A 15,477-nucleotide genomic window follows, 5' to 3' on the forward strand; every position below is an offset into this window, starting at 1 on the left:
GGGTACCAGCAAAGCAACTCAGATCACACCTTATTCTTAAAAAAACGAGGTGATTTGATCTCTTGTTTAGTCATCTATGTTGATGACATGATCATAACAGGGGATGACACAGAGGAGGTTCAGAAGTTGAAAGAAAGCTTGTTCAAAGAGTTCGAAATGAAGGACTTAGGGAAACTAAAATACTTCCTCGGAATTGAAGTTCTCAGATCAAAGAAGGGGATCTTCATCAACCAGAAGAAGTATACTCTAGATCTCCTAGCTGAAACTGGGATGCTAGATTGCAAGCCAGCAGAAACTCCTATTATCGTAAATCATGGGCTACAAATTGTGGAAGGAGCTCAGTTAGCCGATCGAGGACAATATCAGCGTCTGGTAGGGAAACTAATCTACCTTTCCCATACTCGACCTGACATTGCTTATGCTGTTGGTGTTGTTAGTCAATTCATGCACCAACCACAGGATGACCACATGGAAGCTGCGCTCAGAATTGTGAGATATTTGAAGAAGACCTTTGACTATGGAGTGCTGTTCAAAAAGACTGGACACCTTGAGATACAAGCTTACACCGATGCTGACTGGGCAGGAAACCCGAATGACAGAAAGTCAACAGCTGGATACTTTGCATCTGTGGGAGGAAATCTTGTCTCATGGAGAAGCAAGAAACAAAAGGTGGTTGCTCTCTCAAGTGCAGAATCAGAATTCAGAGGGATCAAAAGTGGGTTAACTGAAGTCCTTTGGCTAAGAAGATTGTTGATGGAATTAGGCCTTCACCCAATAAAGACATGCCAAATGTACTGCGACAACAAGGCTGCCATCAGCATATCTGAGAACCCAGTTCAACATGATAGAACTAAACATGTCGAAGTGGATAGACACTTTATCAAGGAGAAGATTGAGGAAAAGATTGTGGAGCTCCCGTTTGTGAGGTCCGAAGATCAGCTCGCTGATATCCTAACCAAGGCTGTGGACTTCAAAAGTTTTTCAGAAGTTCTCTCCAAGTTGAGTATCGGAAATCCCGTCACTCAACTTGAGGGGGAGTGTTGAAAATACAAAGTCAGAGAAGGCAGCATACAAAGTCAGAGAAAGCAGTAGCCAACTTCAGTCAAAAATGAACAAAAATCCCTTAATCGTAGGGATCCTTGTATGACTATCATCTCCTCTTTTGCAGTATAAAGGGATGATTGTAATCAGAGAAATATAACATCAGAAGCAATACAAGCAAAACAATCTTTAGCTATCTTTTCTTTATCAATGTCAATATCATGTGAAAACAACAAGTACCCGACCGCCCACGGCGGCAACCTCGGGATCTTCGAGCCCCCCACCCAAAGCCCCGGCCCCCGCGTCTTCGCCGTCGCCTTCGACATCTACTCCCAGAACCCGGGCTACATAAAACTCGGCATCTGCATCCGGTCTAGGACTCCCAAGAGTTTCATCAAGGTCCCCGATTCGTTCCTCGGGACCAACCTGAAACTCAAAGTCTCCTACGACTCGGCCAACAAATATATCAGCGCCTCCGTCTCCAACGGCAATATGACTTTCCCAGAGAGCTTTCCGTACGACTTGAGCGATTTTCTTCCTCCCAAGGTTGAAGTCGGCCTCGCCTCCTCCACGGGCCAGTACGTTGCGGTTCACGACGTCTTCTCCTGGGGTTTCAAAAAGGGTACTGCTGCACAGGCCATAGCACTCTATGAGTGAACACATCTATTAATTCGTTCGCGACCATAGTCCATCGTGTGTGTGATTTTGTCTAGCTATGTGTGTGATAATAAGGACTATGTGTGTGTGTGTTTTCTCAGTGTCTCAATATATTATGGCCTATCTATATGTGTAAGATGGGATTAATTAATGAAATATTGTGTTTGTATTGTGTCAATACAAACACAATATTTCATTAATTAATCCCATCTTACACAGATAGATAGGCCATAATAAAAGTGTTCCCGAAAGCAAACCCTAATCTAACCAAAACAGGAACCCACCCATTTAACCGATCGGTTCATCCCTGGTCTATAGATATGATTATAGCTGTTCTTTGTGCAAGAAATATTCAAAAGAAGAGTACATAAGACTTCATCTTCATCACCCAGGTTCGAAAATCTTCATTAGAGCTGAAAATTGGAAGATTTCATGTATCCACTCCAAGTGTTAAGTTTTTCCTCATTAATTTATACAAGATCACTCATCGATTTCATGTAAAAATATAATTTCAATTAAGTGCATGCCATCTATTTGATAAAATGCCTGTGAGACAAATCTGGTTCTGTAAATATGTAGTAGTTGCGATTAAGTGCATGCCATCTATTTGATGAAATGCCTGTGTTGACCTCTGGCATCCATACGTATATATTACAAATAAATTAAAACATCATTGCACACCCTCACAAAAATTGCGTCTGTAGTTTATGCTCATTTCAAAATGAAAAGGGATCCAGATTTGTTTTAGGCTGGGTTATTTGGAACTGAACCGGGTTCGTAAATGGGTGGGTTAATGATTTTTTTTCTCTTTAAAGTGCAGCCACGTGTTGCAATCTGAACGGTGATACTTACTCAAATTCTAGACCCTTCATGACAAGGAGCTGCCAATACACGTGTCCAAAATAAATTTTGTGTCAGTAAAATGTTAGACCCTACATGAGAGGGAGCTATCCATTACATATTCTCACACCTAAAAATTGATACTCCCTCCGTCCCACGAATTTTGACACGTTTGGATTCGACACGGGTATTAAGGAGTTGTAGATTAGTATTTTAAGTGTGTACTTAATAAAATATAAAAGTGATAAAGTAGGAGAGAGAAGGTAATAAAAGTGTGATAAAGTAGGAGAGTGAAAGAGTAATAAAAGTGATAAAATAGGAGATAGAAAATAATAGTAATTATTACCCAAAATGAAAACGTGTCAAGATTCGTGGGATGAAGGGAGTACTTGTCAATCTAGCCACCAAACTTACATTACTCTTTCCATCCACCTAAAAGCTGATATTTGAGTGAATTTAGCCATAAAATATACATATATTGCTCATTCCTTCCACAAATTTGTACCACAACTATTTTATTCGATATTTGATAACTTACTGTCCTACGAGAACAACAGTAGATCCTTCGTTTCGCATTTATCTCTGTTTGAGATGTACGAACCACCGCTGGATATTTGCAATTCTGAATCCATTCTCCGATTCGAGCTTGATCCCAATGAAGTCATAATTCTCACAATATATGACCATTCTCGTTGAAACCATTCTCTCTCTCTCTCTCTCTATATATATATATATAGAGAGAGAGAGATTTTTTTAATTGTATGACCCACGTTTGGTTAATTGGGTGTTTTTAGAGGTTGGAAAGGGATTCAATTAATTGAATCCATTACTTGTTGTTTGGTTTAAGTGATGACTTAACCATTACCCTTACTTGAGGGTAATCCAAACACCCAATTTGTTACCCCTCAAAATGAGGAATCTCTTATGAATGATTCATTCTCAGTGCTCGTTTGGTTCAAGTAGAGGAATGGAAAGGGAATGGAATCAAATAAAGGAGTGGAATGGTAACAATAACCATTACTTTTATTGAGTGTTTGGTTTAACAATGGAAATGAATCATTAGTAAGGGATTCCCTTTCTTTTGTTTCCCCTCTATTTTGAGGGGTAACAAATTGGGTGATTGGGTTACCCTCAAGTAAGGGTAATGATTATCTCATTATCCAAACCAAACAACAAGTAATGGATTCAATTACTTGATTCCCTTTCCAACCTCTAAAAACACCCAACCAAACGTGGGCTCATTGTTAAACCAAACACTCAATAAAAGTAATGGTTATTATTACCATTCCACTCCTTTATTTGATTCCATTCCTCTACTTGAACTAAACGAGCACTTAATGTTGAACAAGTAGCTGATGCGCGGATGATGGTTAAAAGTGGAGCGAAATTCGTCCGTCGGGAGGATCCAAATCGTTTGCAACTTTCGGATAAATCGCTATTACAATACATTTTCAGAAGCGAAATGGCGAGACTAATAAGTCATAATTTTAGGATTTGGATTCACATTATAACTATTCCGATCACTTTCTCATGTCATTAATGATTGACAGATCCATATATACATGTGGTAGGAAGACTCTTATGAGTCTTCTGCATGACCTCTGTTTCTCCTTACTTTTTAATCAATTTTAAAGATCATCATCATCATTATTATTATTATTTTCATCATCTTAATCATGGACATGATACACATATATAAAATTTTGTTTCATTTTTTATCCACTTTCTTAATTGAAGTTAATTATTAACAATTAATAGTATTATAAATTGTAGAGTGCAAACTCCTTTAGCTTCGTTCCCAACGCCTATTTCATCATATCTCACACAACCGGTATCCTGCTGCTGCGAAGATTAAAGTTTTTTGGCAATTTTTAAAAAAATATTTAAATGCAGAATTTGGGAAGGAGATAAACGTTTCAAGAATTCACTTAATTAATCTAAACTTTCTCCAAACAAATTCATAAAAAATTTAATTAAAATGGGACCCAGAAAAATTAAAATGAAACAATGCTCGTCCCCGTCGTAGAACTATGCAGATAGAGCAATTGTTCTTTTTAGAATTTGTTTATCTGCATAATCTGTTCAAATTTGTGATATGCAGAAACAAGTTTTTATCTATAGTGTTTTCACTCCTTTAAATTTTTTAGATGAGTTTTTAAATTTTTTAGATGTGTTTTATTAATTTACTAAGAATTTAATTGGAGTTATATATCTATACCTATACCTATTATAAAAGAGCCTTATTTTACAAAATTTGATTTGCCTATTTTATCCCTCATATATATACTTAATTTAAAGTCAATTGTGTAATTTAATATATTATACATATAATATATCTATAAATATATTATGGTTTATCCTTTATATTTTAATAGTTATTTAAGTAGTAGTATCCATTAGGACTCTTCATCATATAAGTTTTTATTTTTTATTATATAATTTTAATAATTTAGAATTAAAAAATACAAAGAATTACAATTTTAATTTTGCTAGAATCTTTGGAATTAAAATTAATTAAGATGAAACCTATAAAATAAATATGAAGACAAAATTAAGTGATGTTTAATTAAATAAGATTAAAATTTTATTTTAATTTTATGAGTTCTATAACATTATACTTTTAAAATATTAATCATAATTGGTTCAAAAAATACATTAAAATGATAAATATTGCTATAAAATAAAGTAAAATATAAATTTACACGCATAACAATTTATTCAATAAAGTAATTCCTTTTTACGTGCGAACGCACGTCATCTCTGCTAGTAAGGGCAAAAGAGTATATATATTTATTATTGTTATTATTATTATTTTTAGTTAAGGGGCTATAACGAGCAAAAATGGGGCTATGAATAGAATCACCCTTGTCTCATGGTGGTTTGTTTAGCCTAAAGTCCAGTAGTATATATTAATAGTATTATAAATTTTTGTTGTTATCAATAAAAGGTTTACATCGATTCCATCACCATTGTCATAATTTTAGGATTTGGATTCACTCATTCACATTATAACTACCCATCACTTTCTCATGTCATTAATGATTGACAGCTTCATAAGTGGGAAGACTTTTATGAGTCTTCTGCATGACCTGTGATTCTCTTGAGGTACGGTCATATGCAATTTTGAGCCTTCAAATTGTTGGCTTGTTTAATTTTTGGTCACATAATTAGAGATTATAAATCCTAACTGCTTTTTTTTTTTTTTTTTTCGGACAAAGTTACGTTAGATATTAACAATTAGTTCCCCAAACACTCCAAGAATTCACCAAGCCCACCTTATCTCTCCAAACACCAAATTCGCTCCTAAAGGGGATCGAACCCGGGTCTCATCACTTAAGTGAGGACCCGGTGGCCAGGTGAGCTAAGCCCCCTGGTTTAAATTATTGTCGCATGGTGGTTTGTTTAGCCTAAAGTCCACTAGTATTAAATTAAGCTTGTCGCATGGGGGTGCGGAAACAAAATTTGAGAATCTTTAATTATTATCAATTTGTGCGACATTATCTATTGCATACATAGATGAAGAATACTTGGTGCTCTTAATGGTTCAAGATTGTCCAATGTTAGTGAGTATATTTTCTTTATATAAACCCTAAATCCTATCTAGACATTTCTTCGAACAGTTGGAGTGATAATCAATTATTCAAGTCTTGATCAAGCTCCATAGTTGTATCAACAACCCAGTTTGCCAAGATTTATCACACAACACATTATTGCATTCGTAAAGCTACATCTTTCTAAAAAGGGCTAAGGTACAAATGCCCCCCTAAACAAGACACCCCTAGAGCGTATCCCTCCCCATTCTCGATGTTGGCCCAAATAAACCCCCAGAGTCAATAAAAAAAGTACATTTAAACCCAGGCTCTTAACGGCCGTCTAACACCGTTAACTTAAATTTTTTATTTTTTATTTTATTTTTCGTGGGGCCCACCTTTTAAGTAGCAGTCGCCGCCTTCTTTCGATTCTCGTCGCCGCCACGTTCGATGTCAAGCCGGAGAAATATTGTCATGTTTCCTCGCCGGTCGTTTCCCGTTCACGGACACTCCGTCTCCCAACATCGGTGCGGTGGGACGAGAAAAACGAAGGAGGACCATTTTCCTCGCCAGTGCTCACAGTGGTGTCGTCGTCGCCGCCACATAGAGGTCCGTCCACGCGAGATCTCCGCTGGTAGTCAAAGCCCACCGCCCGAAACAAGCGAATCATCTGCCCTCTCACGCCGGACTCCAAGCCCGAGTCGGCGGGAATGTCACCGAGAGACAGAGGCATCTCTGATCTGAGGCGCTACGCAGACGACGGAAAGCAGTCGGGCGCGACACGCCGGCGAGCCCAGAGCCGTCTGTCGCCGCCTCATCTGTCACTCACGTCCTCTGCATCGGCATGGGTCGATGGCAATCGCATTAATCGACGAGTTGCAAGAGAGTTGAGATTATCCAAATCCAAGGGAAGTCCACTGGCATAAGTGAGGTCGTCGCAGAGAAGAGGAGAGCGGGGCGGCGCACACGGCGGTGCCGGAGGGTTTTGCGGAGAGGGTGAAGGGGTATACCCCCCATTCTCGATGTTGGCCTAAATAAACCCCCGGAGTCTATAAAAAATGTACATTTAAACCCAGCAAGCTAACGGCGTGAGACGGCCGTTTAGAGCCTGAGTTTAAATGTACCATTTTTATTAACTCTAGGGGTTTATTTGGGCCAACATCGAGAATGGGGAGGGATACGCTCTAGGGGTGTCTTGTTTAGGGGGGCATTTGTACCTTAACCCTTTTAAAAATTAATCATCAAATCCATCTTTCAAGAAACTCTGAAACATTTAATCTTATTCACCGGTCTTCAGTTATTTCCCCCAGTTTGCCAAGATTTAATCTAAAATTTAATCATCGAAATTTATATCAAATTGCTTTCATATGTTCAAAATAAACTATTATGCTCTTATATGAGTCTCTCTTTTTTTTAAGTGTGAATAATTTAACCTAAACTCCATTATCCACACGACCTCTTAGATGAGTCTCTCTTTTTTCACTCATAATACACTCAATTACAATTACTAAAACTCATGCTACTCTCTCGTAGGCCTATTTTTACAGGCGAATGGAGTATATAAGTAACAAAATTATATCATTTTCACAAAGCGAATAAAAATAAAATGAAAATGGGACAAATATAGTATATATTTCTCAGTTTCAACAAGTGCTAATGATTCTAAGGAAAACTCGATAAAAAAAAAAACTTCGTATTCCAGACATGGTTGAAGGTATAGAAAGAAAAAAGTAGCAAGTATTCCTAGTAACTCAGTTACACCATGTTAGGTCTTTGGGGAAGCAAAAGATTGTAGAACTTATCGTGCAAGAAGAAATGCTTCCCCTTGCTATCGACCGCCTTCTTCCATCCACACCACCCGCCATTCACTATCTTCTTTAGGTCGTCGTTGCCTGTGTAGTGAGGGTCGAGTATGAGAAACGCGCAGTCTCCACTTGTTTCGTTGTAGTCGACCCCCAATAGTGTATAAGCCAAAACCCCTCCTCCTGCAGATACGAGAACAGCTTAGAGCCGTATTCTTGAAACAAAAATACGTAGTCTGTGATTAGTTTCTAACCGATCATGATGGGTGTGCCTTGCGTCTCAAAATGCAAGGCGAGCTCCCGACATTTCTCCGGGAGCTCAGATCCTGACCTCACGCTGATAACTTTGCAAATGACCTGTCAAGGTTGGGGTTTCATTGCTTGAGTTAGCGAAATCATCGATGCATACGCAAATGCCTTGAGATGAAACTAGGAAATTTCTTAAAATTGCAAGTACACGTTGACGTAGGAAAGTAAATGGAAGGGAAAAGAAGTTGAAAGATATATATGTATAGGTCGAAGTTTCTTCTCGAAAGATAAGTACTTACTCCAAGTAGCTTGTCCAAAACAAAACTTAACTCGATGGCGCCAATCCACTCGCGTGAACCAATGAAGGACGGGTCCTTATCACCAACCTCGACCAGCGACTGTTGTATTTCTCTGAAATAATACAATATTATTTATGAGATAAATTGGAACTTTGAGATGCTAGATGAGGACATATATGAGCATTTCCTTTTCCAGTAACAGCAGTTATGAAGAAAATATGGCATCATTCAACTCAGACAACTCTTAGTAAACCAAGTACAAAATACTCGCAACCACAAATTATCTCCTCTTTTAGTGTCTCGAATAAACTCCTCAAATGCTTTTCTAGGAGCATATATAATGTTTACACCAATGATTGAATTTGAGCCAGACGACATGAACATTTACCAGATGAGCACTATAAATGAGTTGAAGAGTTCCATTCGAAAGTACCTATGCGAGGGGACATCAACGGTAGTATAGTGTTGCTGCTTGAACCATGAAACAATTGTTTGCAGAGAGCGGTAAGCACAACCCCAGCCCTGCGCATGTTAATTACTATTGTTAGTCAAAATGAAAAATTTAAGCAGAATAATAATCTGAGATGACTAGCTGAATCCATTTGAAAGTGACCAAAATCATACAAAGGCCAGTTTCACCTTCAACAAGTAAGCTGTTTGGAGCACTAACATTTAAAGGAACACAGTTGCCTTACATAAACAATAATTCCAGCTATTGAAAATGGGGTAACAAGGCCGCTTAGTTGACCGTCATTAACAACCTCATTTGCCCCATTTCAATAGTTCAAGGATCCAGAATACTCCATTCATACTGCAATATTAAGCAAATAATAGTAACTTGCAAGGGGTAGATGTGTTACCGAATCATCAAATCCATCTTGGAGGTAATGATAATATTCATAAGAGCCCTGGATTAGAGAGACACGGCCACCAGATACTGCACGTTCATTATGATTGTGGCACATCGGCACCAAGAAGGCAGAGCAATTGGGAATTATAATATGGTGATAGAAAAGCATAGTGCAAAGGAAGGTTCACAAAAGTAATTACCTCCGCTGCTTGGGATACCGTGATGAACATCTTTCAACAAAGAGGAGCCCACTATAAAAAAAATGATCTAGAGGTTAAACAAACTTCAATTGTAACAAAGAAAAGCAGCACCAAGAACTTGAACCTATTTTTATGAAATTATGTATACCCTTTGGATTTGATTTGTCCCTAGTGCTGTCCTTTATCGAAGATAAATTTATTGCATTAGCAATCCTCAAAAGAGGGCGATCAAATGGCAACCCAAGCCTCAAGTGAAGGGATGTTCGAGCTTCAACTGCAAGATGTTAGAAGTGATGTACTCAGATAATCAATATTATCAAATCTAACATAGACTGGATCAAATGATTTTAGAAATTCTGTGATAAAGTTTTTGACATTCGAATAGCGCCTAGCATATCTATGTAAATATTTCTCCGCACTTATAGACAGAATATGTGCTGGATCAAATTCAATGTACTCTTAAATGATAAGAACAGAAAATCCTATACGCTATTGACACAACCTTCCATCTTGCATAATTACAATAGATAGAAGGTGAAATGCAAGCCATATGAACACTTTTAATCATGTCGACCAAGAAATGCAGGACCGAGTGCATGTGATAAACTTGATGGTTAACAAGATAAATTGGAAATCTTGGGATAAATCATAAATTTCATCGCAGATATATTGTGCTTGTAAACTTAAGGACTACCTTGCTTCATCTCCATCTCCCCATAGCTGAGCTCATATATAACAGTGATTGGATGTAGAAAGCCAGGAGGCATGAAGTGGTATGGCCTTAGCTGCAGAAGAGTCTCCTTTCATTAACATATAACTCAAGGAGAACAAAAGATAATACTGTAAACTTAAAACATGAATTGCACAAACTTGTGGGTTTGTGGGTGTTGGGTGTACCGTGTTTGTTTATATGTGGAAACACGCATATATGCATCTATAAGTGCTAAAAACATCATATATGATATATCCACTTTCAACAAATCAAGTATTCGAAGAGCATGGTATCGGTATAATACGATCATCCAACCTGCAGCTGCTGTGTTAGATCTGGCAATATCTTGTCCTTTAATTTGTGTAACTGGTCAACTAATCCAGGGATGATCAACTTCGAAATGACATCCGTCAATCGCAGATCCTTTGGACAATAGGATAACACTTCTAGTTTATGATTGACAACCAGCAGCATAGCTTCTCCGAGTGCTGGAAACATAATAGTGTTAGAAACAATTAAAGATGATGTCCAACATCCTGCCCTTCATTGCAGCCAAGTGGCACTCGCATATATTAAACTAACATCCTTTTACCTGGAAAATATTCAGCAACTGGAGCAGTAGGTTCGACATTACTTTTAGACCTATTAAACATGACGCTGACTAGAATTTTATCTGCATTCTAAGCAGAAAAACAACTCAATATATAATCATAAAGAGTAGATCATCAAATTCAAGATGATTAGTAAAATTAACATCAACGAAAGGACAAAACAAACCTCCTCCACAGAGTTAAAGGATGCAATGTCCCTAGATTCTGATAAAAAGTATGAGCAGGTCCGAGATTTTTTGAGGGACTCTTCATCTGATTCCAGTACAACAGCATTAATGGCATTTTCTGGGAGCTCCTCAGCTGCAGGATCCAATTCGAACCCATGAAGAATGACAGGCTCAGGTCCACCAGATGAAGGTCGATTTGGAGCTTCAACAATGTATGCAACTTGTGGATCTCTAAGTTTCCTTTCCACAGCTGTAATAGCTTGCGCATATGCACCTTCCGCAGCTAAGAAGAAGGCAGCATACCCACACGAGGAAAGGAAAATTTGCAAGCTCAACTCTTATCAAATAGGAAAATTTGCAAATTTAAGGACATCAACAAGATAAACCATATATCATATGCTACAGTGAAGAGAAACAAAAACTCATAACCATGCTTGTACTATTTATTGTGAGATATTTGAACATGCTGTTCCCTTAGTCTTTCTCTAAGTTATCTCCCATCAGGAAAAATATTTTTAAGTCACAACCTTTGACATCATTAGCTCTTTCAAATACTCTAGTTTGTCACAGTGACTTGAACTATTTTCCCGGCACCTGAACCGACAAACTAGTAACCCCTAGCATTAGCATATTTGTGTGGCTTATAGCATCATATGAAGGAAAACAAAATACAACATCAAATGAAAATTGGTATCAAGCGCAATGAAAACTAGCATCAAAAGAAAGAAGTATTTTTCACAAAATACAAAAGCAATGAAGTATTTTCACGAAGTATTCAAGCATGGAAATTAGAAATATTTTTCACAAAGTACAATATTTTTCATCTCTTAATCATTAGTTGTTTTTGTATTTCTTCCCATCTAACTAGTTTGCAAAAAAAACAAATCAGCATAATTATGTTACTACTGCCAAATTCCAATATCATAACACGGATGCATTTTGTTCAATGCCAAATGTATTGCTCTGACACACACTCAGAGAGAGAAAGCGAGCTTCACCTTTAGGATTGTCGGAAGCATAATACAAAGGCAACTTCAGAGGAAGCTCGCAACAAACTATACAAAAATTCTCCCAAACTTCCTTCTCGGGCTGATCTTCATAGACAACACTGCTCACTTTATCCAACTTATACGAATTTCCTGTCCTTGATATGAAAAACTGAAGATCACGCTCGCTACTGCCAATGTTCAGATCCAGCACAGCTCCAATCAAAACTGGATCTTCACGGTCATTACCATACAGGGCTTTTCGAAAACTCACAACAGCTGAAATAGCATCACCTGCAACCTTTTCTACCTTCATGTCACCCTTATCACGGACAATCAATGCTCCGATCACTTCAAAACCCCTTGGAATCAGGCTCCTGATATCATCTGTCATCCAACACCATTAAATATGCCACAAAGTTTTAGCCTTGAACTTAGAAAATTCTAAACTCCTTTCATTAAACACCCATCATCACCAAGTTAAACATCATTACAAAGATACTAATGCAGGAATAATTCAATAATTTCTATTGCCCATACTCCAATCATTGAGAATTGAGAATTACCATTAAAAAAGCAATTTTTATTGTAAAACAAATATTCCACATACACACAACATCAACATTCGCACAATGCAATCGCTCCATCTTCATCCGAAAATCAATCTTACATAAACCAAAACCCTAAATTTGCAATTAGAGCCCAAAAAGAAATTATCTAACTTTGATCCTAAATCACGATCAAATTTGAGCTATCCAAAAATCAATTCCAATTTTTGTAATGTAGAATTGAAATTACCTAATTCCTTAGCCAGGTCGGGAGAGAGGGGATTGGAGGGAAGAGTGTGGAGGCAGCGCATGGAGGAGACGATGGTCGGTGAAGGGAAGAAGGGCGAACCGATCAGCCATTGGACGCCGGATTCCTTCCTCAACAGCAACAGATTCCGGCAAAGGATTCGGATTCCGGCGAAGCTCTGAGCGCCCATCACTGAGAGTGGGGTCGCCGTGAATTACCTCAAATGGGTAGGAATTATTTTTTCAGTTTTACCAGTTAAGCAGTTGCTACTTAGCTTGGACTCGGATGGTGACACATTTGATATATTTTATAAATTTTTTATAACATAACATCATTATTTATTATTTAATTTGTAATACTAAAATAAACATGTCAATATATGTTGTGTGTTTGAATACACTTTAAATTTTTTACTAAGGTGCAAAAAAATTCACACCACGTTATTTTTTCCAATCATCGAAAAACTTGGATGTATTTATTAGTTGTAGATTGAAATACGGTATTATTATTATTGCAACAATTTATAAAAATATGTAAAAATCAAAATTAGATTAAAAAAAACTTGAAGTTTTTAGCAATTAGCTCTAATAAAAATTAGGAGTTTTGCAAGAGAGACAGAAATATATATAATTATTTATCATTCATCAGTAGTATAAGGGAAAAATTGATACAATCACATGTTCTTTTTATTTTTATGTTAATTAAATTAGGTACTAATTAACTTGCCATTTAATAAATGATGTATTAAATATTAGAAAATAATTGAAATATGTGCTTTTTCTGCTATAAATTAATAGTTTCAATTGCTCAATTTAGATTAGTAGTTTTCTTGCAAGTCTCATCTCAATATAATTATTAATTTTTCAATTATGTTTTATATTAGATTATGAAGATGGCATAACCTTCTAACGTTAAGACAAGGTAAAAAATTAAAATGTTCAAATTCTTCCATCTACATTAATAAAATGGCCATCAAACAAATATAATTACAAATCAAAAGTTTGAACTAAAAACACCAAACTACCGCCATATACTAGTTTTCCTCTCACGAAACCCTTGCGAACCTTCTGGCGACTGGATTTCTGAGAGAGAAGTTGTCGTTTTTCTTCGGAAAAGCTTGGTTTTTCCTCCAATTGCTGGAGAGAAGCTTCTGGTGGGATCTCTTTTCTGCTTCTATTCTGCGTTTCTCTGTCTTTTGTTCCCAAAGCTAGATGGACCCGGAGGAGATTGCGAAAAGGGTAGAGGCCCTCAAACTGTCGGTGGGCGGAAAAACTAGTCCTATTGTTCTTTCCACTTCTGAGAAAGCACGTGGGAGTTCTAGGGCATCGAAGATTCTTGTTGGTAAAATATTTGGGAAACGACAGCCAAATCGGGAGGCCCTTAAGGAAAAATTACCTGACATTCTCCAAATTCGTGGGGTTTGTGAGATTGAGATTGTTGGCATTAACCTTTTTGCCTTATCACTCGATCTAGATTCGGACAGAGAGAGGATTATGACAGAGGGGCCCTGGCACTGGTTCTCAGAGTTAATGCTCTTTAAGAGGGTGGAGTCCATGCAAACGGCATTAATGACTGAGTTTAACGAAATTTCTTTCTGGATTCAACTTCATAACCTCCCTATTGCGTGCATGGAGACAAATATTTTACGGAGGATTGCTGCACAGGTGGGGTCTGTTCAGGAGGTGGATGAAGGGGTGCGAGGGCTTTGTCTGGGCCGCTATGCTCGCGCTAGGGTGATTCGTCCGATTGATGAACCGCTCATTCGTGGGATTCCAATCACGGCGGAAGGGGAAAAGGATGAAACGATGATTCTTGTTCTGTACGAAAAACTCCCTGAGCTTCTTTGCTTTGCGTGTGGAAAAATTGGGCATACCCTTAAAGATTGTGAAGGGAGTGACGAAATGAAAGAAAACCTGAGCTTTGGTATGTGGATGAAGGCGGGAAGGGGGATTGACTATAGACGTACAACGCACTCAACTGGAACGAGTAACAAAAATCAATTTGTGAGGTTTGAGGCCAAGGAGAATGTTAGGGGACCGAGACCTCCACCACGAGCAACACCGAGAATTGGCAATGAGCACGCCAGCTCTTTGCAATTGGTGGAGAATGCTGCTGCCGGCGGAGAGCGCTCTCTCTCTGAGATGGCGCTGGAAGGAGAGGCCGTTGGGACTGTGCTGGATAAGGATTTGACGAGGGAGGTTGACATGGTGGTTGAGTTTAGGCAGGAGACTGGTGTTTTGTCTTTTGAGGGAGGCGGAGGGGTTAGCGGGGAGGGAGGCTCCACAACTTTTTGTGGGAATGAGAAGGGGGGGGTGGGCGACAGTGCTGGGAGAAAGGGGTCTGTTCAGGAGAGTTATAGGGCTGGTGAAGGAGGGAAGAAAGGTGAGGGTGATGAAAGAAAAGGGAATGGGGAAGAGGATGAAGCTGCTAAATTTTTTCGAAGGGGCGAGAGCAAGCTGGAAACAATATCTAAAAAGGGGGGGGAAGGCAAGCTTTTGCAGGATAGCAGGACATACAATAAAAAAGCTCACGGGAAAGGAAATGCGAACCTGATGGGTAAGGGGTGGAAAAGGTTGGCAAGGGAGCTTAAGGGAGGGGAGGGGGACAGAGGGAAAACTGAGGGAGCTGATGGTGGAGGGAAGCCAGGACATAAAAGAATTGTTTGGGAGGGAAGAGAGATGATGGACGAGCAGGTTAAGAAGAGGGTGGCAACAGAGGAAGCTCTTGAAAAGGCAAAT

General features: G+C 38.3%; 2 protein-coding genes across 2 annotated transcripts; one reads left to right on the forward strand and one right to left on the reverse strand.

Moving 5' to 3' along the window:
• The first annotated feature begins 1,251 nt into the window (after positions 1–1,251).
• On the forward strand, positions 1,252–1,698 carry LOC131024734 (lectin-like). The gene has a single exon (XM_057954273.1). It carries the CDS (start codon positions 1,252–1,254, stop codon positions 1,696–1,698), a length of 447 nt encoding a protein of 148 aa, XP_057810256.1.
• Positions 1,699–7,664: 5,966 nt separating this feature from the next.
• On the reverse strand, positions 7,665–13,025 carry LOC131026614 (probable Ufm1-specific protease). Its single transcript, XM_057956528.1, has 13 exons — positions 12,743–13,025; positions 11,957–12,331; positions 10,958–11,241; positions 10,773–10,860; positions 10,496–10,668; positions 10,163–10,253; positions 9,617–9,742; positions 9,469–9,519; positions 9,279–9,355; positions 8,852–8,940; positions 8,419–8,530; positions 8,125–8,227; positions 7,665–8,053 (listed from the first exon to the last, which is right to left on the reverse strand). Exons 1-13 carry the CDS (start codon positions 12,927–12,929, stop codon positions 7,824–7,826), a joined length of 1,986 nt encoding a protein of 661 aa, XP_057812511.1. The 5' UTR covers positions 12,930–13,025; the 3' UTR covers positions 7,665–7,823.
• Between the last annotated feature and the right edge of the window lie 2,452 nt (positions 13,026–15,477).

The sequence above is a fragment of the Salvia miltiorrhiza genome, chromosome 5 (assembly GCF_028751815.1).
Source record: "Salvia miltiorrhiza cultivar Shanhuang (shh) chromosome 5, IMPLAD_Smil_shh, whole genome shotgun sequence".
NCBI lineage: Eukaryota > Viridiplantae > Streptophyta > Magnoliopsida > Lamiales > Lamiaceae > Salvia > Salvia miltiorrhiza.

What these genes read in the sequence shown, in the direction of transcription:
- LOC131026614 (XM_057956528.1), bottom strand. Translation starts at nt 12,929, where the DNA reads ATGGGCGCTCAGAGCTTCGCCGGAATCCGAATCCTTTGCCGGAATCTG. An exon ending in AGTTGCTGAATATTTTCCAG is followed by an intron (nt 10,669 to 10,772) that starts GTAAAAGGATGT and finishes TTATGTTTCCAG; the next exon opens with CACTCGGAGAAGCTATGCTG. An exon ending in AGGCACACCCATCATGATCG is followed by an intron (nt 8,054 to 8,124) that starts GTTAGAAACTAA and finishes TCGTATCTGCAG; the next exon opens with GAGGAGGGGTTTTGGCTTAT.
- LOC131024734 (XM_057954273.1), top strand. Translation starts at nt 1,252, where the DNA reads ATGTCAATATCATGTGAAAACAACAAGTACCCGACCGCCCACGGCGGC.